The sequence below is a fragment of the Numida meleagris genome, chromosome 9 (assembly GCF_002078875.1).
Source record: "Numida meleagris isolate 19003 breed g44 Domestic line chromosome 9, NumMel1.0, whole genome shotgun sequence".
Taxonomy (NCBI): Eukaryota; Metazoa; Chordata; class Aves; order Galliformes; family Numididae; genus Numida; species Numida meleagris.
This window is the reverse complement of record NC_034417.1, coordinates 19,715,302-19,740,775: the sequence shown is the minus strand read 5'-3', so window position 1 is coordinate 19,740,775 and position 25,474 is coordinate 19,715,302. Positions and strand designations below refer to the sequence as shown.

General features: G+C 62.7%; 1 protein-coding gene across 6 annotated transcripts in view; it reads left to right on the top strand.

Moving 5' to 3' along the window:
* RASGRF1 (Ras protein specific guanine nucleotide releasing factor 1) overlaps positions 1–25,333 on the top strand; it is a 30,436-nt gene extending 5,103 nt beyond the window's left edge. The window contains exons 1-27 of one of the 6 annotated variants that reach the window (XM_021407237.1): positions 6,765–7,282; positions 12,972–13,078; positions 13,400–13,547; positions 14,447–14,539; positions 14,815–15,068; positions 15,694–15,773; positions 15,984–16,177; positions 16,409–16,518; positions 16,669–16,787; positions 16,900–17,060; positions 17,182–17,245; positions 17,356–17,492; positions 17,830–17,912; positions 18,200–18,409; positions 18,501–18,871; positions 19,069–19,194; positions 19,305–19,475; positions 19,720–19,826; positions 20,286–20,398; positions 20,615–20,675; positions 21,945–22,048; positions 22,124–22,208; positions 22,334–22,531; positions 23,062–23,141; positions 23,675–23,792; positions 23,947–24,015; positions 24,515–25,333. In XM_021407237.1, coding sequence (XP_021262912.1) covers positions 7,007–7,282; positions 12,972–13,078; positions 13,400–13,547; positions 14,447–14,539; positions 14,815–15,068; positions 15,694–15,773; positions 15,984–16,177; positions 16,409–16,518; positions 16,669–16,787; positions 16,900–17,060; positions 17,182–17,245; positions 17,356–17,492; positions 17,830–17,912; positions 18,200–18,409; positions 18,501–18,871; positions 19,069–19,194; positions 19,305–19,475; positions 19,720–19,826; positions 20,286–20,398; positions 20,615–20,675; positions 21,945–22,048; positions 22,124–22,208; positions 22,334–22,531; positions 23,062–23,141; positions 23,675–23,792; positions 23,947–24,015; positions 24,515–24,607 — 3,732 coding nt within the window. In that variant the 5' untranslated portion in view covers positions 6,765–7,006 and the 3' untranslated portion in view covers positions 24,608–25,333. Of the gene's footprint in view, positions 1–6,762; positions 7,283–12,524; positions 12,819–12,971; positions 13,079–13,399; positions 13,548–14,446; positions 14,540–14,814; positions 15,069–15,693; positions 15,774–15,983; positions 16,178–16,408; positions 16,519–16,668; positions 16,788–16,899; positions 17,061–17,181; positions 17,246–17,355; positions 17,493–17,829; positions 17,913–18,160; positions 18,410–18,500; positions 18,872–19,068; positions 19,195–19,304; positions 19,476–19,719; positions 19,827–20,285; positions 20,399–20,614; positions 20,676–21,944; positions 22,049–22,123; positions 22,209–22,333; positions 22,532–23,061; positions 23,142–23,674; positions 23,793–23,946; positions 24,016–24,514 lie in introns of those variants that run through there. The other 5 variants (XM_021407239.1, XM_021407236.1, XM_021407241.1 and 2 more) reach the window with 5 other exon arrangements.

Sequence of the window (25,474 nt, the reverse complement as noted above, 5' to 3'; positions counted from 1 at the left end):
GCGGTGCCCACACGTTGGCTTTGTTCTGTGCCCTGCTCACAGCCATGGCTGTGTGTGCAGCCGCTGAGGCCTGAAATGCACGCAATGCAGAATTCTAGGGTCGCTTGCTGTTTAGCTTCTTAGAATTAATTCCTGCACTAAATACTGATGATCTGTGGCGTGCTGCAAGGTGCATCCCTGTAAAGCATTTCCCTTGGAGCAAGGAGATGCTGTGCTCTGGATGCTCTCATGTTGCTGCCATCCGAAATATTCTTGGCCTCCGGTTCTCCTGTCGGGCACAGGTGTGCAGGGACACTCAAAGCCCTGCTGGGGGGACCGGGCGCTGCTTTCCCTTTGCTCCTCAGGAGCTGGGCAGGCAGGAGCACCGCCTGCAGCCGGGACCCCCCCGCGTGTGAGGTGAGCAGGGAAAACCGTGGCTCTGTCTGGGGGGATTTCTGCCCCGTGTCCCCACATGGTCCCCCTGCACCTGAGCAGTCACAGCGCTTTGTATGCCTGCACGGGGTGCCAACGCTGCCTGCACTGTGTGCATCGGGGCTGGCACGAGGGGTCGGTGCTCTGGGGAAGTGCCTGCTTCAGTGTGCCTCCATCTTTTTTAGGAGCAATTTGGAGGGAAACCAACCCGTGCTGCTGAAGCCGTGCGTTATGTAAACGGCGGCGGGGTGAGCGGGTGGCACGGCAGCGGGGCTGCTCGAGCACGCTGGTTTGGAGGAGCACACGGGCAGGCAGCGGGGGGCAGAGAGGAGCTGGCAGCGGGCCGGGATGGGACGGACCCCGTGTGCCAGGAGCGGCTCCGCTCCGCATTGCGCTGCGCGGTGCCAACACAGCCCCTGTGCCAGGAGCGGCGGCGGGGAGGGCTGGGTGTGCAGCTCCAGCTCTGTGCCTCTGCCTGCAGAAGGGCCCCTGCGAGCGGGTGGCGGTGAGGGGAAGACCCACAGAAACCTCCCCGTGTCAGACAGCCACGGAGCAAGGGATCTGCGTCCTGCGGAAAAACCGCCGCTCCCACGGCTTTGGGTGTGTGGTGCTACTGGGAGCAATAGCATTTAGCAGAAAATTCCCTCTTTCAAATGCAATTGATTTGGGTTCCCCCACGGTCCCGGTTTCAATGCACAGCCAGCTGCTGGAAACGCTCTCCTTGCGACAGGAAATCTATGGGAAGGTGGGCAGCCTGATGAAGTATTCATGGAGGTTTTTACCACCAGCTTTCACCTGCTGCAAAAAAAAAAAAAAAAAAAGGCAATCTTTATTTTTAGCGAGCTCTGAGTAGAGCTGGAATAGAGGAAAAATGCTCCTTCACGTCCAGGCGTGTGGTCAGTGCCCCCCCGGGGAAGGAGGAAGGTGGCAGCAGGATGGTGGTGCACCTCGGGGGTGGGGGATTGGTGCTGGGACCGGGGGTCTGGCCGTGCCATGGTGGTCGGGGGGGGCTGTGTGCACTGTGTGGGTTATTCCGGCGCCACTGGGATTTCCTGGCAGCTCTGGCCCAGGACAGTGGAAGTGCTGTCACTAGCACCAGTTTTCGGGTGTACAGATTTGAATTTACCCTTTGGAGATGTTTGGGGGCTGCTGCGGGCTGCGGTCCCCCTGGTAACCCCCATCCCATCCTGTCCTGGTGAGCACGTGCAGCGACAAATCGCATCTGGTGAATGTGCCATATCCAGAAGAATTTCTCTGCATTAGCAAAGGTTTCATTTGATTTCTTTCTATAAGCAACATGAAAACACTCTGCAGAGCCCAGCCCTGTCCTGGATGTGTTCCACAGCCACTGCCCCCAGCGCGTGCCCCCGGTGCCGCTGTGGGGCAGTGCCCGGCGGTGCTCTGTCAGCAGCAGGTGCTTAATTAATCTGATTAAAATAAACCTGGCCCTTGTGTGACAGAGGGGCCCTTACAGCAAATCCCAGTACGGAGTGAGCAATGCGTGCCCCATCTCTGCGCTTCCCCCCATTGTGCTCCAGGCACCGTGTGCCTGAATGTGCCTGCAGAGTGCTGGGGGTGCCCCCACCTGGGCAGGCTGCAAGCTGGGTAAGGTCCTCACCGATGGAGAGCACGCGGGGCAGTTTTGGTACCAGCAAAGGGGAGCAGCCAAATGATCCGGGTCAGGGAGACAGCCCCCAGAGCTCCCCCCTGCCTGGGCACCATGGGGCTCCTGTCTGGTGGGATGGGGCCCCCGGCCCCCCTTGCTGGGCTGGATTAGGGTTAGGGTGCCCTTGGGGCAGCTAATCCCACCCACCCTGTAAGCAGCTAATGGGGAGCGGATCGTGTGGTGATCACAGGGGTTTGCTGCGTTCCTGGTGGGAACGGGCTGGTGTAACAGTGACAGCAGCGTGCTGCCTGCACCGCCTGTGCCGTGTCACCTGTTTGTGGTCCTGCCTGCTGCAGGAGCTCATTTCCCCGGACCAAGTCCTGGGGCTCCAGCACCTTACACCATCACTTCTTAGCAGTTATGGGAGTGCTTTGCTATCTTCCAAACCTGCCGGTGGAGAGACGGGGAGAAACAGTTTCTCCATGATGCTAAGTAATTATTTGCTTCCCGAGATTCAGTTATTAAATTCTTAATTAGAGATGGGCTGTGGTGCACAAAGCCGTCGGCCGCAGGCTGGCAGCCAGCAGCCCTGCTCCTGGGACACCCACAGCATCGCGCCGTCCTTCTGCAGGGCTAATCCAGGTGGCCCTGGGGATGACGCACCCGGCACAGCCCGGCACAGCACGGCACGAACTGTCCAAGGTGATCCCACACCTCCCCGCGCTGTCACCACACGCACGGCTGCTGTCCTCGGGCCACTCCTTGGCACCGGGCTGTGCACACCTCCGGGGGCATGGAGCAGCCGGCCTTGGCCTGGCCCCTTTCTGCCCAGGGAGCAGGGGGTACCCCATGGAGCCCAGCTGTCCCAGCCAGGGCTGGTCTGCACGATCCCCACAGAGCGTTGCCCTGCTCTCTCCTCCCAGCTCTGAGAGCGCAGCGTGCTTCTCCAAACCATTCAAGGGGTGGTCAGGAACAGACTTTGCCAGCTCCCATGTTAGTGCTGCTGAATCCATTCTGGCGCGCTCTGTGAGCATGCGAGGGTCGGATCCCTGAAGGATGGATAAAGAGTCCCTCTGTGAAAGCTGCAAATTGGAGAAACCTCCAGTATATACATATATATATTTGGGGATTGCTGGTGGCTGCAGCCAGCAGTGGTTCCGTGCCTTTGCTGAGCACAGAGGGCATGGGGCTCTTGCTGCTGTTTGCTGCTGAGTGCAGGGCTCGGGGCAGCTCTGATCCCACAGCCAGCCCAGGGGCAGAGCGGGGCTGCACAGCACAGGGCTGCCCCCCCGCAGCCTCCTCCAGCTCCTTCCCTGCTCCTGCGAGCGCCGCATGCAACACCTCATCAAGTCTGTAATTGTTTGTTTACTCCTTTGCTAGTAAGATGCAATATTGGTTTAATTAGAGAACAGAAAGGAGAGCTCTCCTTGCTGGGAGATCGACGCTCGGGGAGGACCGGGAGCTGCGTTCCCTCTGTGCTCCCACCCTGTAGAGAGGGCATGGGGCTGAGCCCGGGGCTGAGGGGCCAGGCTGGGCGCTGCAGCATGGGCACACGTCACCTTTCAGCTTGTGGAAATGATGGTGCGTCCTGGGACAGCGGCGCAAGCCCTCCCAGTTCACCCCAGTGCAGAGCTGACTCCAACCTGACAGAGGGGAACACGCGGAGCTGCTCTGCCAGCACACGACCCCGCTGTGCGCTCAGGAGGCACTGGGACAGCATGGCCACACGTGGGCCCTGGGCAAGGGGACGTGTCTGCTGTGTGGGCAGCAGGGCGGGCAGGCTCCCGGTGCTGGGGGAGGGCAGAGCGTGGTGCTGTGTCTTGGGGTCAGGGTGCTCCAGCGCTGCACCCGCTCGTGCCCCCCTGGTGCCCCGGGGGCAGTGAATGCCCAGTTCTCCCAGTGCCCTTCAGCCATGGAGCCATGGGCATCTCCTACCAGTGTCTCATGTCCACAGACCCATCTCGTGCTCCCAAACAGAGTGAGATAGGCCGTGTTGGCCCGGACTGCCTCCCGGCACAAGGCTCATCAGCGCAGGGAGGGCATGAAGGCCCCTCACAGCCACGGGGCACCCACTGCTGTCAGTGCTGGCGAACCAAACAGCCCGTGTCTGGGACACACATCTCCGGGCTGCTCCTCGCCGGGCTCTCACTGGGCACTCGCAGCTCTGCAGCTTTGCACGGACGCTATTTGCATTTTTACATAATGCTATGAGGTGCCTTGCAAAGAGGTGGGAGGTGGCTGAGTGTGCGGGGAACCTCTCCTGCAGCGCCTGCTGCCGGTGCTCAGCAGCCTTCGGAACAGAGGAGGGCCCGCTCGGCTTCCAGAGGCGTTTGCTTTTGCTACTGAGCGATGTATGTCATGGAGGAGATGATGGTTTTCACACGTAAATCACTCGGCAAATCCGCACTCATCCTGTTTGTTTTCAGGAGCAGTGGCATGCTGCAGCCGGGGCTGGGAGGCACCGTCCTGTACCCCTCCATGGGCTGCTGCCAGGGGAGCAGCTGGGGCACTGCGGGCCGCCCCACGAAGGAGGGTGCTGCTGTATGACGGTGCCTGCCCGCAGCGCAGCCAGCACGAGCCCGGCCGGTATCAAAGGTGGAAGCAAGGGCTGAGAGCGACAGGAGCCGCGTTTTGCACAGCTGATGATTTTGGCATGGAAACTGCAGAAGGAACGTTTCACTGGAGTAAGCAACAGGCATCGCACCTGCCCAGACACAGGCGGCAGGATGGGAAGCAGCAGAAGCCCTCCTGCCCTCCCACCCTCCTGCTGCTCTGCCCCTTCTCCTTGCACAGGCCATGGGCCCGGGGTGGTGCTCGTGCCCCCCCCACGTGGAGCAGAGCACAGGGGTCCCAGTGGTGGGGCCATGGCCGCCGGGCCCTGCTGCAGGCAGCGAGCTCCCACTGGAGCCTCAGCTTTGTGAAGGGTGCCCATAGGAACCGCTTTGATGTTCATTAAACACTTAAATGGAGAGAGAAGAACCCAATGCAATTAAGATCCTTGAAAATGATGGGAAATCTTAGCTCCGGACAAACCGCTGTCTCCGCAGCCCCAGCACCCAGGCTGGCTGCCGTGCTGTGCGGTGCAGCTCACGGGAGAAGTGATGCAAACGTCGCCTCTGCTTCCCCAGAACACATCTCATGCATTTGAGAGCACAGGGCGTGCTCGTCCTTCCCAGTGCTTTTGCCCAGCATTGGCATTACTGGCAGCGCCGGTTTCCAAGTTATCATTTGATCCAAGACCTTGCCGGCTTCCAGGAAGAACGTGACTGCACCATTCCATGAGCAGCCCCTCCTGCCTGTCCCCCCCTGCCGTGCTGCCGGGGCTCACCCTGCAGCGAGCACGTGCTGGTCACCAGGAGCTCCTTCAGGGCTTTGTAGCTCTGCAGAGGGCGGGTGGTGGGACAGGAGGTGGATGCGCAGGGGATGTCCTGGAGCTTGCTGGATGCTACCGCCCGCAGCTGGGGCAGCGCTGGCACAGTTTGGCCAGGGGGACAGAAGGCTGCGCCCTGCTCAGCGGCTCCGGTGCCTGGAGACGTCAGCACCTTTCCCAATTCCAGCCCGTTCCCTCTTGTTACCATGGCAGCTTGTGACCTCACTGAATTCCTTGGAGATCTGCCAACGTGTTCGGCGGAAACAAAGCTAATTAGCGCGGTTCTCCTGATGCCCCCCGTGTCTGCAGGGGCTCGGTCACACCCGGGCAGGGGCGGTTCCTCTGGCGATGCGGGCAGGCAGCTCCCTCACCCACCCGGCTCCTGCGTGTGCACATCACCGCGGCTTCTGGCCCCCCGGAGCTCCCGGCTGCCTCCAGGAGATGGGCAGCACCTGCCCCCCACCCTGCCCAGCCACAGCTCCCAGCTGTGCCTGTTTTGCTCTGCTCTGTGCAGCACTCCAGGCCTGAATGCAGGAGGGGCTTAAAGGAGTGAGATGCACAGAGATAAATGGAGACATGGGTGTCTTCTCGCCCCCATCGCCTCCAGCGGTGGCTGTGCAGCTGGGAGGTGGAGGGCCATGATGGGGGTGCTGAAGGTGCTGCTCCCTCATGGTGCAGTGGGACCACCCCAACTTCAGGGATGGGAACAGGATTTCCTCCATCTGCCCTGTGGGGTCAGGAGGTGTGGGGCTGTGTGTGAGACCTGCCACGCAGAGGGCTGTGAGTGGGGGGATGTGAGCGGGGACATCCCACGGTCAGCACCGGGTGTGGGGCTGCTTCCCCAGGATGCTCGAGAGCTGGGCTGCCCCATGGGGCTGAGCACAGCCACGTGCTGAGCCACAGAGCTCTGAGGTCGGGGCCGGCCCGAGGGTCGCAGCCATCCTGGGGGTCCCTCTTTTACTGTGGGCCCCGCTTATCGGGGGTCTCCCTTAGTGGGATCCTGGCGGGCTCAGGGCCCCCACCGGCTGCGATCCCCGCTGGCTCCGGGCTCCATCTCGCCTCGGGGCTCCTTTTCCCGTAGTCCCCTTCGGGCCGGGGTCCGTCCGGCTCGTGCCCGGGGCAGCCGGTGAGCGGCGCGGAGCCGTTCCAGGGCCGGCAACGCCGTTACCCGCGGGGGCGGCCCCGGGGAGCAGCGCCCCGGGGAGAAGAGAAGAGAAGAGGAGGGGGGCGGCCCCGGGCGGCGCGGCGCGGCCGCCCCCGCAGCCGTCGGCGGGGCAGAGCCATCCAGCCGCCCGTCCTCGGCGCGGGGCGTCCCGGTGCCGCCGTCCGCGGCGGTGGCGGCGTTGGCACCGTCACATGACTCCGCCGCCTGCGGGAGACGCGGCTCCGGGACGCGGCGCTCCCCCGGCACTGCCGCCGCCGCGGGAGGAGCGGAGCGCAGCGCAGCGCGGGGAGGGCGGCGGGGCCGGGCGGCGGCACGAGGAGATGAGGAGCCGGCGGATCTCCGGGGGCAGCGGGCGCCGCTGATGCGGGCGCGGGGGCTGCGGCTGCTCGCCAGGAACCCGCCCGCCGCCGCCTGCCCGCCGGGGACCATGTGAGGAGCCGCGGAGCCCACCAAGATGCAGAAGGGGATGCGGCTCAATGACGGGCACGTCACCTACCTGGGGCTGCTGGCGAAGAAGGACGGCGCCAGGAAGGGCTATCTGAGCAAGCGGAGCTCCGACAACACAAAATGGCACACCAAGTGGTTCGCGCTGCTGCAGAACATGCTCTTCTACTTCGAGACCGACTCCAGCTCCCGGCCCTCGGGGCTCTACCTGCTGGAGGGCTGCGTCTGCGACCGGGCGCCCTCCCCCAAGCCCTCCCTCTCGGCCAAGGACTCCCTGGAGAAGCAGGTGGGTGCCCGGGGCCGCCCGACCGCCCCCTCACCGCCCGCTCCCGGCTCTGGGTACCGCGCTCTCCCCGCGGAGCCGCCCGACCTCTGCCCACCCGTGACCGCGGCCGGGGGACGTGGGGTGCGCCGGGGTGGTGCTCCCGGGGTGCCGCCGCCGGTCCCTGGCGCGGATCGCGGGGGGGGGGTTGCGGGTCCCGCAATTAGCCCCGCTAATTACCCCTGCTAATTGCCGCAGGGCGCCCCCCGGCGGTCGCGATCCGTGCTTTGCGCAGCGGAGCCCACGCGTGTCCGCGGCGCGGCCCCGCCGGGCGCTGTGCGGCTGCCGCCGTGCGGGGGAGCGGGGGGAGCGGAGCGGCCCCCCCCCCCGGCTCCCGGGGGGCTGCTCCGTCCACGCCGATCGGCCTCGGGATTTCCCCGCCGGCACCGACCCGAGGGCACGAGGCTCACACGGGCGCGGGGCTCCCCTGAACGGCCGGGTGTGGGTCGGGCTCTCGGGAACGGGTCGGAGAGGAAAGCCGAGCTCTGAGCGCTGCGTGCAGCTCTGGGGTTGGGTGCTGCTCTTCCCGGGGGTCTCGCCCCCTGCCCGCCCCCGGCCACGCAGCCGCCTGGAACCGCGGTCCCCGCAGGGTGGTGGGGCCCGGGGTCCCCATGGCACACGCAGAGCAGCGCCGTGCCCACAGTGCCCGTCTCCAGGTGCCGATGTTTGGGTAGGACGGGTCCTGGCAGCACCGCAGGGCACAGCACGTGGCTCCCACGGGCGCAGCGCTGTGCCACGAGCTGCAGAGCTCGGCCGCCCGCGGGCGTTGCCTGCAGATTTTCTCTGGCAGGACGCTGGGCCGCATAGTGCCCCCGGGGGGTTCCAGCCTGGGGATGCTAATCCCCACCCATTGCTCCCACCGTGTCAGATACCCCCCTCCAGATTTTTTCGGGCAGGCACCGGGGATGTGTTTGCCCCACGGCCACGGTGCATTGCGTGTGGGCACGTGCTGAGCCCGGTGCCCGCGTGGGGCTGCGGGAAGCGGTGCGTGCAGAGCCCCGGCTGCATGCTCGCAGGAGGCCCCGCGCTTCACGCTCCGGCTCTGCAGCTCTTGCATAATGTGGCCAAGCAGTCACACGGTGAGCGGGGCTGGCAGGACGGCCCGCAGCGAGCGGCCAGGCAGGCTGGGAGGCCGCGAGCCGCCGATCCCGGCACGCTCGGTGCTCCAGTGCCCGGCAGCAGCGGGGCTGCAGCAGCTCGGAGCCGTGGCGCGGCTCTGGCAGGGATTGCTGCAGCCGCACTGCTCCGGCTGAGCGCTGCTGTTGTTGTTGTGCGGCAGCGGTGCCCTCGCAGCGCTGTCGCCTTTGAGTGGCTCCTGCGTGCTCCCGCTGTGCCCGCAGCAGCGGCCAAGGCTGTGTGTCGGCTGGGGGTCACCGCCCCTGCTTTGTAGCTGTGCCCTGGGGCAGCTCTGTAGCTTGTTCCCGGCTCGCTAGCCGAGTTCTGACTCCTCGTGTTTGTCCGGGAGGAATTTTCTGTCGCAGGAGCACTGAGGGGCGGCTGTCACCGTGTCTTTCCATTTCAGAGCGCACCTGGAGGATCCATCTGCGGTGCAGCTGCGGGGCTGCCCGTGCGGCGCAGTGGTTCCTGCCACGCGCTGCCTGCGGGGCCGCTGCTCCGCGCTGATTCACTGGGGCCAGCACCTGGCTCTGCACCACATCTCATTATTGGGACAAATGCAGATGGAAGTGCTCGGGCGCTCGGTTGCCCATGGCTCTGCAAACTGATGAACCTCCCTCCCGGCAGAGGGGATGAGCAGCGGAATGCTGATGGTGCGGCTCTGCAGCCCGCTCGGTGCGGGGTGGCTGGGGGTCTCTGGGCAGGGGGGGGGCAGCTCTGCAGAACAGGGGGGCTGTCTCCTCCCGCTCCGGTACAGAGCTGTGCTCAGCAGTGTTGGCTCTTCGGAAGGTGTGGAGGAAATTTCTAGCATCGCCCCGATCACCATTCATTGTTGGAGAGGATTTACCCACCTGGGCTTCAGCTGTGAGCATGGGGCTCCCTTCAGCAGAGCACCTTTGGGTTTGGTCTCCTTCTGAACCAGAGCAAAACCTGAAAGGTTTCAAATTCTCCACAAAGGAGAAATGTCAAAGGCTGTGCCTTCCTAAACGCTCTCTGCTTTCCCGTTCACCTATTTTGCATTGCTGTGGGTTTTTTTGTTTTTTTTTTTTGCTGGTAATGCAGTGTGCTTAGCATGCAGCACATGTGAGAAGAAGGGAGTGAAATTATTTGGAAAACGGAGGTACAGAATGGAGGATTTGGGCACCCAGCTCCATGCTTTGCCCAGGTTTCTGCAGCAAGCTGTGTGACAGCAACGCAGCATCACACCAGGGGCGCTGGGAATCAAACCCTGCTGACATCAGGTCGGAATTTTTGGGGAGACCTTGGTTCGTGAGCTGTACACCTGCGTGTCCCCATGCAGCATCCCAGACACAGGTGGGGCGGTGCCGTGGGGAACCTGGCAGAGCTGTCATGCGTGGGGCAGGGGCTGGGGGCTGCCCCTACTGCAATGTTCTCAGCCCAGAGCCTGGCTCTGCTCCAGGTGGAAATGCCCTGTGCCTGCTGGGATGTGGGCGGTGGCACCGAGCACGGGTGCAAAGCGTGATGCTGTGTCTTGTCCTGGTGGGTAATGAGATCTGGGGCGTCAGAGGGGCTCTGAGGTCCCTAGCAGCCGTGCTTCTGCTTGTGCCGGGCCCGACTCTGCTGTTCCCTTCTTTATTTTGAGTGCTGGAGATGTTCAGCCCCATCCCTTGGTTCAGTGCCCCTGGAGCACCCGGTGCCGTGCAGGGGAGGTGGGAGCAGCACCCTGCCTGTCCCCTTGCAGCACCGTGAGCGGGCACTGCTGCGCTCTGCACGGAGCTCCCATTGCGATGGCACACACGTTCATTCCAGCCGTCTGGTGGCTTTGGCTGGGGATGCGCAAGATGGAGGAACCCGGGTGTCCCCACCATGGGCATGGGAGCAGGACCCAGGTGTGGAAATAGGACACAGGTGTGGCCCTTGAGTGCCAATGGGTCCTGCTGAGCCCCACGGGGAGCTGGGGTGGGCGCTGGGCAGCCATGGGAGAACCCCGTGCATGGCTCCCAGCTGCCTCCCTGGAGGACCTGCATGTCTCAGCACCCTGCGACAGCAGGACCCGAGTCCTGGGGTGCACAGGGATCCTCAGCGAGCAGCGGGTGCAGGTGCTGCTCTGCCTCTGCGCTGTGTGCTTGGCAGAGGGCAGCGTGGCTGCGCCAGCAGCACCAGCGCGGGGACATCAGACACGAGGGAGGACATTTTTGCAGAGCCATCCCTGCACATTAATCACTTGGGTAGTCTCCTTCATTAATTCAAAGTCGTTTGTTGAGGTTCTGGAAGCAGAAATAGCTCCCGAGCAGTGTTTTGCTATTGTGCTCTCGTCTCGGTAAAAATAGCTGGGCTGCTGCTGGGCTGTTCTGCTGGAGCGACAGGGAGCGGAGGTGCCGGAGCAGGGCATGGGGACTGGGGCTGCAGCGGGTGCCAGGCCAGCCCCCTGCACGGTGCCCCCCCTGCACGGTGCCCCCCCTGCACGGTGCCCCCCCTGCACGGTGCCCCCCCTGCACCGTGCCCTCCCTGCACCGTGCCAGCCGTGCTGCCGTGGCTGTGCAGCAATGGGGTTGGGCGGTGCAGCCGGCACCAGGGCTGAGCTGCTGGGTGCTTTGGATGGTGGGTGCTGGGAGCAGCATGCAGGTTCCCAGGGGAGCAGCTGTGCCGTGGAGATGTGGTCCTGCCCACGGCCCAGCTCACACCCAGTGGCCATGCTCGGCATCCAGGTGCCGGACTTTCTCAGACTTCTGGAGCTGAGATTTTTCATGCTGGTGCCTGCCTCGGACCAAATGACTTCGATGTGACCGAGCTGAAGGTTTTGGAGGCTGGGGCAAAAGCAGAATACGCTGTCTGCCAGTGCTGAGAAATGCTTGCAGCGTCTCCCTGTGAAGCCTGGGCAGCTCTGGCCTTGGAGGAAGAGCTCGGGGCATCGCCTGCTGCTGCTTTCAGCGCTGCTCGCCGTGACCTGAAATGCTCCCGCGCTGTTCCTGCAGGCAGGGCCAACGTCAGCCGCACCCTGGGGATGAGGCAGCGGGGACGCGCGGTGCCCAGCAAAATGCCTGCAGTGAGGGACCCGAGGTGCAGCTGCCTCGTTTCTCAGAATGCAGGGCAAGGGGAGGTTTGATTAAAGGTGATCTGATTTGTGAGTGTCTCCACAGGTGTGTGCTAACGAGAGCTTCCAGTGAGCAGAAAAGGCAGCGAGAAGGAGCAACCTGAGCTGCAGGAACCTGTGCCTGATGCGGGGTGGGGATGCTGTGCCTGCCCGTGGCACTGCCAGCTCTGGTGCCTGTGCCGTGCCCCGAGCGCAGCGAGCGCTGCTGGAGTCGTTCCCGCGCTGTCGGGAGTGATGTGTGGCTGTGATAACAGCGGAGGCTCATAATTCAGGAGGAGATAACAGGCGGTGGGAGTTGTATTATTCAAATAGAAAATAACTTCCTCCTTCGGAGCACGTTGAGCTTCCTGGGCGTTGGATGGGAATGATGGCAGTGACAGCGTGCGGTGCGCACCGCTCCGGGGCCAGTGCTGGGGCACGGCAGCACTGCGATGCAGTGGGGCACAGCCACCCATGCAGCTCCAGAACCCAAAGCATTCCGGACTGGTGTCTGTCAGAAGCGTCCTGCTGCCCCTGGAAGCCTTTGGGGCAGGAGGGAGGAGGCGGAGGGGTGGCACGGCTCAGAGCGAGGGCTCCCCCAGCAGCTGTGGGACGCAAGGATGCGGCGCCAGGGTCCGCCCCTGCGTGCAAAGCGTGCAGCTGTACTTGTCAGCTCCGGGGCTGTCCTGGCAGGATGCAGCACGTGGAGGTCCCTGCAGGAGCCATTGGGCTGAGCGAGGCCAGGGCTGTTCCTGGCTGTTACCCGGTGAATGCAGCCCCATGCGGGCACCATGCTGAGGGTACCCCGGGTGCTGTGCTCCTTGCCCCTCACCCCCACGCTTGTGGCTGTTCCGGGCAGCCATGCTACCTGCTAGCCCTCCTGCATTCCGCAGCAGGCAGCATTGGAAGGAGCTTTTTCCAGCAGGTTTCTGCCTGGCCCAGCTGCTGGCGGCAGTGCTGCGCGTTACCTGTCTCCTAGGAGACAGCGGGGAAGCACAGCAACAGCGCAGGTTGGGGCCTGCGCGGGCTGCCATGCCGCACAATTAACACCAATACTGTAAATGTCAAGGGAAGCTGAAAATAGCTGCTGCGCCCATCCTGCCGTGCTGCAGCCGTGAGAGCGCCCGGGCGCTGCAGGGGGCGTATGGCCAGGGTCCTGGCAGCAGGGATGTGATGGGACATGGCAGGGATGTGATGGGACATGGCAGGGATGTGATGGGACATGGCAGGGATGCAGCACCGCGTCCCCTGCACAGGGGAAGGCTCGCTCCAGGCCCGCAGCCCCGGGCTGTGGTGTGTTCATGTGCATCTGGCATCCAGCTGCGCCCAGCAGGACACTGTCACCTGCAGGTGTTCCCCGCTCTACGCGTTTCGTGGCAGTGTTCCCCTCTGCAGCTCCATGGCCGTGCTCCTGGAGCAGCGCAGCAGAGCGCCCTGTTGTGAGCACAGCAGCGTGCTGCTGACCACGGGGACCCTCCTGACCCTGTCCCGCTCCCCCCACAGCATTATTTCACCGTGAACTTCAACCATGAGAACCAGAAGACGCTGGAGCTGCGCACCGAGGATGCCAAGGACTGTGACGAGTGGGTGGCAGCCATTGCCCATGCCAGGTACCGAGAGCTGTCCCTGTACCAGGTGTCACTGCTTCTGCACCACATCCCCTGCCATGTGTATGGGCCAGCAGGCTGCAGGGCTTCTGTTGGGGATGGCAAAAATGGTTGGGAATGGGATTGTCGGAGTGGGCATCGCCGTGCTGCGCCATACTGGGGCAGCGTCCAGTGGTGGGGGGACTGATGGTGAGGGCGGGACAGCAACGTGGGGTGCATGCAGGTGCTCAGATATATGCAGCTCCCTGTATCCTGTCTGTGGGTCCCACTGAGCTGTGTGTCCGGGGGTCCCGGGGCCGCGCTGACAGCCGTGTCCGCCCGCAGCTACAGGACCCTGGCCACCGAGCACGAGGCGCTGATGCAGAAGTACCTCCATTTACTTCAGATCGTGGAAACGGAGAAAACTGTTGCCAAGCAACTCCGACAACAGATTGAGGATGGGGAGATCGAGATCGAGCGCCTGAAGGCGGAGGTACAGGGCCGGGCGCTGCAGCGAGCACCGCGGGCACGGCGCTGGGGGCCAACGAGGGGTTTCTGTCTCATGTGGCTGTTGGGGTGGGGGCAGTTCTGGGGATGGGCCGGGGAACGATGAGAGGAGAAATGGATCCTGGGGAGGGATGGGGGCTCCCCACCATCGCATTCTGCCTGCTGGGACTCACCGTGCACGCTGCCACGGGGCACGGAGCGTGGGCTGCGTCAGGGCTGCACAGGGAGGGGGACAGGTGGGGCAGCTGCGTCCCCTCTGCTGGCTGTGACAAAGCAGGGGTTCTCCCGGGAGGGGACAGCTTCCAGACGGAGCCGTTCCCAGCACCGCCAGCCCAGCGCCTGGGGTCTGGTTCCCAGCAAAGCCCTGCCGGGGTTGGGGCTGCGCCCTGTGCAGGACACGGGCTGTGACCTCAGGTTGGGTCTGCGGGCTTTGAAGCAGAGATCAAACAACCACTTCTGCTTTAATGTGCAAATGTTGCTTTTTCAATTAAGCAAAAACAAAGCACAAAGCCCCCCCGCCCGCAGCCCGTTTCCTGTGTTGTGTATTCATCGGTCAAATAGGGCACACCTCGCTTCCAGCCTAGGGCACATCACTTCCAGCCGTTAATTGATAGGGTCCATTAATTGACAGGGAATCTGGAATAATGTCACTTTGTGTCTACCTGAAACCTAAACCTTCCTTTCTTTCTCTGCACTGGGTGCTGGCTGTGGCTCGGGCAGGCTGGGGATGTTGGGGATGCGGGGCAGCCGCTGGCTCTGTGACGCGGCTGTGTCCCCACTGCTGTCCCTCCGAGGACAGTGTCCTCCACGCCATGTCCGTGGCGCAGCATGTGCCGGGTCCCGCTGCGGGGACGCTGCAGCTGTGATGCTGTCCCTGTGCTGCAGATTGCATCCCTGCTGAAGGACCACGAGCGCATCCAGTCGGTGCAGAGCAGCGCGCCCAGCGACGATGACAGCGACATCAAGAAAATCAAAAAGGTTTGGCGCAGCCGGGGCCTGGAGCTGCTGGGCGGACGCGGGGCTGTTCGGGAGGGGCTTGGCTTTGCAGCTGGGCATTCCTCCCTCCCGTGTTGGGCTGAGCTCGGTGCCCGCACGGAGCTGCTGCAGGACAGTGCCGCGTTGCATACACGCGGCCCGGAGTGAGCGGCATTCTTGGGGGGCTCCCGCTCCCCTGTGCAGAAGCGCTGCTGGCTGCAGCCTGCCCGGCGCCGGGCACGGTGCGCTCTGTCAGTCAGCCTGTGCCGCTCCCCCAGGTGCAGAGCTTCCTGCGCGGCTGGCTGTGCCGCAGGAAGTGGAAGACCATCATCCAGGACTACATCAGGTCCCCGCACGCCGACAGCATGCGCAAGAGGAACCAGGTGGTGTTCAGCATGCTGGAGGCCGAGGCCGAGTACGTGCAGCAGCTGCACATCCTGGTCAACAACTTCCTGCGGCCACTGCGCATGGCCGCCAGCTCCAAGAAGCCGCCCATCACGCACGACGACGTCAGCAGCATCTTCCTCAACAGGTGGGCAGTGGCTCAGGAGCGTCTGTGGGGAGAGCTCTGCGGCCCCAGCAGAGGCGGGGGATGTGTTTGGGGGGCTCCCCACAGCTGCAGGGGTTAGACTCCGTGTGGGTCCCCTCCGCCTGGGGACGTGATCCTGTTCTGAGCAATCCAACCAAATCCAGAGTGCTGGGGCAGGGAGGGGAGCAGTACTGCCAGGCCAGGGGAACACAGGGGCGATTTTTTGGCTGCTGGGAATTAAACACGCATCGCGCCGCTGGCAGCATGTAGAGACAAGGGGCAGCCACCAGCAGCGGGCATCCACTTCACAGGGAGCAGGAGAAGGGAGAATCCCAGTTAGCTCCCAGCCTGCAGCTGGGGGGAGTGGGCTTTGCAAAGAGGTGCCCAGTGCTGTGCATAGAGGAGATGATGCTGCATGGGGGGTTCAGGAAGGGGGGGCTCCCCAGGCTCAGGGGCTCAGAGCACTGCCGAGTGCCCATCCACAGCCCTGGGACCTCCCTGCATCCCCCCCAGCAGGACCCCTTCCCAGGCTGCCCGAGGGCTGCCCCGCATGCAGCTGGGGAGTGATTTGGTCCAATTATCATCTGCTTCTTGTTCATCTGCCCTGTGCCTCTGGCTTTCTTTGCAGCGAAACAATCATGTTTTTGCACCAAATCTTTTACCAAGGCCTGAAAGCAAGGATATCCAGCTGGCCGACGCTCGTGCTGGGTGAGTGCACCTTGGCCCTGCTCTGCTCCCCGCTTCTTGCTGCTGTCCTAACGAGGCTTGGCAGACTTCTTGCTAATTGTTGGCAGCAGTGAAGTGCAGCACTGCACATCGCTGCTGGCCCCTGAGCCTCATTAATGTCAGGCATGGCCCTGAGCAAAAAAAAAAAAAGAAGAAGAAATGCAGAAAGCCAATTGCTGCCCCTGTCCGCAGCCGACCTCTTCGACATCCTGCTGCCCATGCTGAACATCTACCAGGAGTTTGTCCGGAACCACCAGTACAGCCTGCAGATCCTGGCGCACTGCAAGCAGAACCGCGACTTCGACAAGCTGCTGAAGCACTACGAGGCCAAGCCCGACTGCGAGGAGCGCACGCTGGAGACCTTCCTCACCTACCCCATGTTCCAGGTGACCGCGGCTCCGCGCTGCTCCCAGGCGCAGCCCAAGTCCCAGCCTGCAGGGTGACCCCGCGCTGCCTGCACGGAGCTGCGGCACAGCCCCCTCCCCTCATCGCTGAGTTTTAGCACGAGGAGTTTTGGAGCATTTGTGACCGCCCAGATCAGGGGGCTGATAACCGTGTCCCGGCCCGGCCCCATCCCCGCGCCGCGCTGCTGAGCCCCGCTCTGCTCTGTGCCGCAGATCCCCCGCTACATCCTGACGCTGCACGAGCTGCTGGCCCACACCCCGCACGAGCACGTGGAGAGGAACAGCCTGGATTACGCCAAGTCCAAGCTGGAGGAGCTGTCCAGGTCAGAGCCGTGGGGTGGCACAGGGCTGTGTGGTGGTTCTGGGAATGCCCCTTTGTTTGTGAGCTTACCCGGTGCAGCCCCCCAGCCTGTTTCAAGGGATCTATGGAAAAGCTTGGGCGCCTGTCACTGGAGCTCATCTCCCTTCTTCAGGATAATGCATGACGAAGTGAGTGAGACCGAAAACATCCGAAAAAATCTGGCGATAGAGCGGATGATCATCGAGGGCTGTGAGATTCTGCTGGACACCAGCCAGACCTTTGTACGACAAGGTACCGTGCTCCTGCTGCCGTGCCCTCCTCGGTCAATGCAGCGCCCCACGGCACCCGCTGTCCCGCTGCCCCACGGAGCCAGCTGGAGCCAGGACGGGCTCTGTCCCCGCAGGGTCCCTCATCCAAGTGCCGATGTCAGAGAAGGGGAAGATCACACGCGGGCGGCTGGGCTCCCTGTCACTGCGCAAGGAGGGCGAGCGGCAGTGCTTCCTCTTCTCCAAGCACCTGATCATCTGCACGCGCGGCTCTGGCGGCAAGCTGCACCTCACCAAGGTGGGCACGAGGGGGCACGGCGCTTGTCAGGGTCACCAGGCAGCAGGGGCCGGGGCAGCGTCCCCCCATCCCGCTGGGGCTGGATTTGCTCCCACCTCTGACCCCAATTCCTGCTCTGCAGAATGGCGTCATCTCCCTCATCGACTGCACGCTGATCGAGGAGCAGGAGAGTACCGACGAGGACGGTAGGTGCCCCCGCTGCCCCGCAGTCCCTGCGCCCCTCCTTGGGGTAGGGGGATTCGGCTTGTGTATCTCCCCACCCAACGTCACTGTGTGCATTTTGTCTGCTCCAAAGCAAAAGCTTCGGGGCAGGACATCGACCATCTCGACTTCAAGATTGTGGTGGAGCCGAAGGACGCCTCGTCCTTCACCGTCATCCTCGTGGCGTCCTCCAGGCAGGAGAAGGCCGCCTGGACCAGCGACATCAGCCAGGTACGGTTGAGCCCAGGGGCAGGCGTGCATGCTGTGTGGCCGCAGAGCATCACCAGAAGGTGTTGCTGGGGTCTGGTGGCTCAAAGAGTGGAAGTGGAGTACGGGGGTGCCAAGAGCTGTGCCAGGTGGGAACAGGGTGTCCCGTGGGCTGCCTGCGGGCTGTGCGTGGAGTTGAGTTCTCTCTTGGCCCCTGCACGTGGTAACACCTTACAAGCTCTGCGCTTGCTTTGCACAAGGTTGGATTTTAGGAAAAAATTCTTCTCCAAAAGAGAAGAAAGGGGAGGGGAGTGCTGCCCCCAACGCTGGCCCCTCCCACGCCCCCCACTGTCTCTCGCAGTGCGTGGACAACATCCGCTGCAACGGGCTCATGATGAACGCCTTCGAGGAGAACTCCAAGGTCACCGTGCCGCAGATGATCAAGTGAGTGCCACAGGGCACTGCTGCGCGCTGCAGGACCACAGGGCTCTGCCCTGCCCCAGCGTCCCAGTATTGCCACCCATCTGGGGCCCAGCCTTCCCCGGAGCAGTCCCAATGCACCCCATGAGCAGGGCTCCTTCCCCCACCACCCCCTGTCCCCGGTCCCTGCATGCCTCGAGTGCTGCTGCTCGTGCCCTGCAGCCCTTGGTCTCATTCCAGGCGGGAGCCACAGATCTCTTGTTTCTCTGCAGGTCTGATGCCAGCTTGTATTGTGATGATGTTGACATTAGGTTCAGTAAAACGATGAATTCCTGCAAGGTCCTCCAGATCCGCTACGCCAGCGTGGAACGGCTGCTGGAGCGGCTGACAGACCTGCGCTTCCTGAGCATCGACTTCCTGAACACGTTCCTGCACTCGTACCGCGTCTTCACCACCGCCCTGGTCGTGCTCGACAAGCTCATCACCATCTACAAGAAACCCATCAGCGCTATCCCCGCGCGGTGAGGCTCCGTCTGTGCCATCTCCCACCCGGCGGCACGCCGTGCCGTGCCGTGCTGTGGGGTGAGTGCCAGCTCCTGTCTCCTCCCGCAGGTCCCTGGAGCTGCTGTTCGCCAGCAGCCAGAACACCAAGCTGCTCTATGGCGAGCCCCCCAAATCCCCCCGCGCCAACCGCAAGTTCTCCTCGCCGCCGCCGCTCTCCATCACCAAGACGTCGTCCCCCAGCCGGCGCAGGAAGCTCTCCCTCAACATCCCCATCATCACCGGGGGCAAGGCGCTGGACCTGGCGGCGCTCAGCTGCTCCTCCAATGGCTATGCAAGCATGTACTCCTCCATGGGCCCCTTCAGCAAGACCACCCTGGACATCAACAAGCTGTACGTGTCCAGCAGCTACCCCAACAAGATCCCCGATGAAGGAGAAGCGGCCTCGGAGAAACAGGAGGAGACGCTGCTGAGTAAGCAGAGTGAGTCCCCGCAGGCAGGGCAGGGACACGCAGGTGCGGGTGGTGTCCAGGCTGTGACCTGCTGGGGTCACACTGCCATCGTGCGGGTGTCTGGGCTGCAGCTCCGGGATGGGGCACGGGCCATAGGGAAATACGGAACAGCCGAAACGGGGCCGCACCGCACACAGTGCCGGCAGTGAGCGCTCCCTGCTCCCCAGGCTCAGACATGTCCGTCCGGGAGGAGTCTGACACCGACCCCAACCAGAGCGATGAGGCAGAGGCTGAAACTTCCCCAACAAAATCTCCGACCACTCCCATGTCCATCAAGTGCAAGAACTCCTCAGGTGAGATGTGAGCGCGGTGCTGGTGGCGAGGCGTGGGCTGCTGCGGGGGCACGGTCGACCTGGCTGGGCTGCTGCCGTGGTTGAGTGCTACCATTCCGTTCCCCCTCCAGATTTCTCCCTGTTCTCCTACAACAATGGTGTGGTGATGCCGTCCTGCCGGGAGCTGGACAGTACCCGCAGCGCCCTGTCTGCCGCCTCCGCCTTCGCCATCGCCACAGCAGGTGCCAACGAGGGGACCCCCACCAAGGAGAAGTACCGGCGCATGTCGCTGGCCAGTGCAGGTGCGGGGTTGGGTTGTGCAGGGTCAGGGTCTGCAGACGCCTGTCCCCACCGTGTCTGGCTGCTGCCCCCCGCAGCACTGTGGCTCTGCAGGTTGCACGTTACGGGCGGCCGAGCCCCTTGCACAAGCAGCTCGGCTGCTTTGGGGTACTTGGAAACAGGGCTTTTCCTTCTTGCAATCCTGAAACTACCCCAAGCAGCTCGAGGCAGCGCTGCAGCTGCGCTGAGCAGTGCTCCTGCTTTCAGGCTTCCCGACCGACCAGCGGAACGGGGACAAGGAGTTCGTCATCCGGAGAGCAGCCACCAACAGGGTCCTCAATGTGCTGCGGCACTGGGTCTCCAAGCACTCGCAGGTGCAGTGGGGGGGTGTCTGGGTGGCAGTGTCCCCATGGTGCAGGGTAGCTCGGGGGGTCTGGGTGCACTCTTTGGGGTCCCTCAGTGCTGGCACAGGTTTGGTAGTGGGCTTAGCCAGGCTCCAGCTGGAAAGACAGAAAAAAGACAGGGTCTTTTTTCTTTAATTAAGCAAATGAGCGGACCTGGGGAGATGGGAACTGCTGTAGATGCAGCAGGGCACTGCCGCAAGGTTTGCACACTCAGCATGCCAGCAAGCAGTGCACTGGTTCCCTCCAGCTGTGCACCATGGCACGGGGCTGCAGGGAAGTGCATCACTGGGGTTTGGTTCCTGGGAGGAGTCAGCGGGATGAGATCAGGGTCAGGGGCCGTGGTGTTCCCTGGTGTCCCCCATCCCCAGTAGTGTTGTAATGTGCTGTGAGTGAAATTGATTGCAGGTGTAACTGCATCTGATTTGGCAGGACTTTGAAACCAATGAGGAGCTGAAGTTCAGGGTGATCAGCTTTCTGGAGGAGGTGATTCACGACCCTGAGCTCCTGACCCAGGAAAGGAAAGCAGCCGCCAACATCATCAGGTGAAGGGCTGGAGGAGGGTTCACTTCTCCTGGCACAGTGCTGGGCTCCTGGGGCTGCTTCCAGGCTAAAAGTGGGCACGAGGCCACGGATGGGGCCCTGGGCAGCCTGAGCTGGAGGGGGGCACCAAGCCCATGGTAGTGGGGGCTCTGGGGTCCTTTCCCACCCAACCATGCCACAAACCATGATTCTAAGCACTGTGTCCTTTTGTGCCTCAGGACTCTGACACAGGAGGACCCGGGGGACAACCAGACCACGCTGGAGGAAGTGGTGCAGATGGTGAGCGCTGTCAGCTGCTCGGTGTGCACAGCGGCCCCGGTGACCCGCTGCTGGCAACGGCAGCACCAATGCAGCCCCTGTATGGATCCATCCATCCGCACCATCAGCAGTGCTGCAGGGGCACGGAGATGCACCAGCCCGCAGGGTGCAGGGACGCCCCATGGGTTCCCAGTGCCCCCAGACCTGCACCAGTGCTGCTGGCTGTGGGCTTGAGGTGCTGTGTCAGCACTGCTGCTGCAGCACAGCCACCAGGTGCAAGCAGAGCGCAGGGAACGTGCGGTGCATTTACAGAGCGCAGGGTGAGCGCCGTGCTGCTGCCGCTCCTCTGCACTCAGAGAAAACAAAGCCTGGAGAAAAACAGGAGCACTCCAGCATGGCCTGGTGCGCCTGAACCAACAGTGCCTTTGCCCTCTGGTCTGCACGTTGCTCTCTGCAGGCTTTGAGTCCCTTCAGGTTTTAAGGCTTTTGTCTGCAATCACTGGAGCTGCAAACTGCCCTGGAAGTGGAGCGTGCAAACAAACGTGGGGGTTTCGCTCTGCTGCTTCCCCCGAGGAGCTGAGCTTTAAGGACAACACCTGGGAAAGGCAGTGCCCTGCAGGGCTTGGGGCGCCTGTTGGGGAGCAGGGGCTGCGAGGTCCTCGTGCAGGGTTCCTCCACCTGGGGACGGCAGAGGCACAGGGCAGGTGCAGCCCTGTGGCCGGGGGCATCCCCACTCCTGCTGCTTTTCTGACATCCCCTGGGAGATCCATCCCAGTGGCAGCGGGCTCTGCACTGTGCTCACCTCAGGGGTGCTCAGAGCTGCTCTGCTCTGGCTGCAATTCCCTGCTGCTTTGTTAATGAAGCAGACATAGGGCAGAAAGGCAGCAGTTACACAAACCAGCGTGCCAGGATCTTCTCTGTAGCTGACACCGCGTTAAGTCAGTAATGGGGGTCAGGTGGTTGTGTTTGTCCACACCTTCGGATGTGATTAATGCTCTGGGAGCCCCCATTGCTGCATGGGACCAGGGAGAGTTGCTGCACCAGGTGGGCTTCGTGGCAGGGGAGGTGCCTTTGCCTTTCTTTTGAGTCTGAAATGTAGAAAGTCCCAACTCGGTGCCCCATCCCTGGGACACCCAGGGTCAGGCTGGATGGGCTCTGAGCACCTGGTGGAGCTGCGGGGTCCCTGCTCATGGCAGCAGGACCAGAGGGTCTTTGGGGGCACCTTCTGACCCGACCTGCTCCGTGATGCTGTGGTCCTAAGCAGCCCTCGTTGTTGCCCTCACCACGTAGGCTGAGGGAGTCAAAGCAGAGCCCTTTGAGAATCACTCGGCGCTGGAGATAGCGGAACAGCTGACGCTGCTGGACCACCTGGTCTTCAAGAAGATCCCCTACGAGTGAGTGGGGCGCGGGGCGTCCCGGTGGGGCAGGGCCGCGGCACCGAGCGGTCACCCCGGCACTGCTCTCTGCAGGGAGTTCTTCGGGCAGGGCTGGATGAAGCTGGAGAAGAACGAGCGGACGCCGTACATCATGAAGAACACGAAGCACTTCAATGACGTGAGCAGGGCTGGGGCTGCGGGGTGGGATGGCGAGGGATGAAAATAACGGAGCGTGCGGCACGTGGGTGCGGGCCGAGCCGCTGCCCAGGGCGCTGCTGACGCCGGGGCCGCTGCCTCCCGAAGGTCAGCAACCTGATCGCGTCCGAGATCCTGCGCAACGAGGAGCTCACCGCGCGCGTCAGCGCCATCGAGAAGTGGGTGGCGGTGGCCGACATCTGCCGCTGCCTGCACAACTACAACGCCGTGCTGGAGATCACCTCCTCCCTCAACCGCAGCGCCATCTTCCGCCTGAAGAAAACCTGGCTGAAGGTCTCCAAGCAGGTGGGGACGGGCTGGGGGCGGCGGGTTGGGCGGTCCGTGCGGGTGGGAGCTGTGCGGCTGGAGGGGCTTTCCCCAAAGGGCCATTGCTGCCGCGCACGCTCGTGAATACGTGCGTTTCTTGAGACTGGTTTTTTATCGGGGGCTTCTCAAACCAATTATGGATGAGCGGAATTAATTCCTGTGTTGATCTGCGTGGTGCAGAAATAGCTTCTATCGAGCCTGCTGGAGGCAGAGCCGGTGTGTGGGCTCCTCTCGAGTCTGAAATATCTTGTATTTTTGCTGCAAAGCGCTAAACCTGTGAATAAAGACAGGCGCTCGCGAAGGAGGGGGCGGGCGGCGGGGAGCTGCGCGCAGTGGCCGTGCCGTGCCGTGCCGTGCCGTGCCGTGCTGCAGGGCTCCGCTCCGCTTCTCGCGGCCGCGCACCGCTCCCGGCGCTGAGCGGGGAAGGGTCCCAGCGTCCGGGTGGGTGGGGCCGGGGGGGCGGGGGTCCTGCCCGTGCCACCCTAGGGTACGCTTCGGGTCTCTTGCAGACGAAGGCTCTGATCGACAAGCTGCAGAAGCTGGTGTCCTCGGAGGGCAGGTTCAAGAACCTGAGGGAGGCGCTGAAAAAGTGAGTGAGGGTCGTGCCCTGCCCGGGGGGCTGCGCTGCAGGGAGCAGTGCTGGGCGCCCTTCTGTGCGGCGTTCCCCACGTGGTCATCGTATGGTGTTCATGTGGTGCTGCATGGAGCACGGTGCGTGGCCCAGGGGCAACGAGTGGGTGCACCCGTGGGTGCTCTGCCCCTCAGCACCCTGCAGGTCACCTGCACTGTGCCTGTCAGCACACACTTCCTTTGCCTCCTGCCTCCCAGGTGCCATTACATGCATCCCCTTAGCTCTGGGGTTTCTTAGTTGCTGCCCCCAGAGAGCCTGGAGGTGCTGGGACCAAGTCACCCTCTCTCATTACACTCCTCCTATGCAATTCTAGTTAATTTTTCCATAGCTGGCAAGGAGACGGTGAGGTTGAGCCCTAGAGCTCGCATGCGTTACAGAACCCTTCAGGTCCTGGTAGCTGTGGGGCACAGCCCTCCTTCCTCCCTGCAGGGCCCCCATGAGCTCCAGGTGGGGACATTTCTCTCTCACTTGTCTGCAATTTGCTCCCACAGCTGCGACCCCCCGTGCGTGCCCTACCTGGGGATGTACCTGACTGACCTGGCCTTCATCGAGGAGGGCACCCCCAACTACACCGAGGACGGGCTGGTGAACTTCTCCAAAATGAGGATGGTGAGTGCTGGGCACGTGGGCAGCTGTGGGTGGCACCGAGGGTTCTGCTGGCGGTGCTGGAAGGGTGCGGGCAGAGCAGTGCCGTGGTGCCAGGACCCGGTGACACCAGTGATGGCTGCATTGCGACCGGTGGCTTTGTTTCCCCTCCGGACAGATTTCCCACATCATCAGAGAGATCCGCCAGTTCCAGCAAACCTCCTACAAGATCGAGCACCAGCCCAAGGTATGAGAGCCGCGTGCTCCTGCTCTCCCCATTGCAGCACTAGGCCTTGGGTTTCTGGCAGCACCTTCAGGGAAGCTGTGGAGCTTCTGTAAGGGATGTGACATGTTAGGGGAACAGCGTTGGCTGTGGGGCTGCGGTGGTGGGGAGGAGCAGCAGCAGGAACCTGTGTTCCCTGCTTCCATGGTGCCTTAGGATCATAGAATGGCTTAGGCAAGGGGGGACCTTAAAGATCATCTAGTTCCAACCTCCCCACTGTGGTTAACCACTGGGATTTGGTGTTCTCGGCAAAAGAGTGCACTGTGGCTGGTAAAACAGGGACGGCTGCGCACAGAAAGCAGAAGAGCAATTGAGGACTCAGCAGCTGTGGGGTGGGACAGGCACGTGCCATGCGCTGCGGGGCTGCAGCACTGCTCTGCAGCGCGGGCGCTGCTCGGCCCTTTCCGCAGTGCAGCACCGTTGCCGCCCTGCATGGGCTCTGATGCTTGCCCCCGTTTTGCAGGTGACGCAGTACCTGCTGGACCAGTCCGGAGTGATGGACGAGGAGGCCCTGTACGGGGCTTCCCTGCGGATGGAGCCCAAGCTGCCTTCCTGAGCCGGGCGCTTCGCCCCCGCTGTACATAGCTGTGTGTTCCCGTTGGACGCCGGAGTGTCCCCGCGTGTGCGCTTCCCCCAGCAGCCCCGGCCCCCGCTCCTCGGCCTCGCGTAGGATTCCCCGCATCGTTCAAGGTTTCACGCATCGACACTTCGCCGGGGTCCCGGTTTCTTTTCCACGCTGTTCTTTTTGTCATTCGTTCCTCCCCAGGGGGCTGGGGGTGGCGGGGGGGCACGGCCCCGGCGCGCTGCTGTGCCGTGCTGCGGCTGCAGCTGAGCCACAGCTGAGCACCGGGCAGCACCGCAGCACCCAGCGCTCCCGCAGCCCCCGCTCTGCTCCCAGCGCGTGCCCCTCGTGCCAGCCCCCAGTACCACGACGTAGAGTTAGCCGAAGATGACCGAGTGTTTTTATTACATATACTGTAATCCTGTCTAACCACCTTCTAGCAGGAATATAGTAATGTAGTGCTTATTCTGTGAATATTACCATGTATTTTTTACATTGTACAGTATATAAACACAGTTTAACTTTAAAGTGGCAGGCATGCTCCACTCGAACGGACAGAAAACTTTTGCTGTAAGCAATACCTCGTGGTATGAGAATTCTATTTCAAGCCCTAAACTATTTCAACTTACAGCTTGTTTGGAAAAATATTTCCATTTTTTTGTAAAAATATATGTTTCCTGATTACCTCTTGCTAATAAATCTATTCTATCTCAGGGTGAACGAGGCCTGGGGATGTTTTTATCAGCCGGAGCCGAGGGTGAACAGTGGCCCGGCAGCCGGGGTGGGGGCGGGTGCCCGTGCTCGTGTCCGCGGGGACGGATGTCCACGGGGATGCCCGTGGGGTTCCCGTGTCCCGGCTGC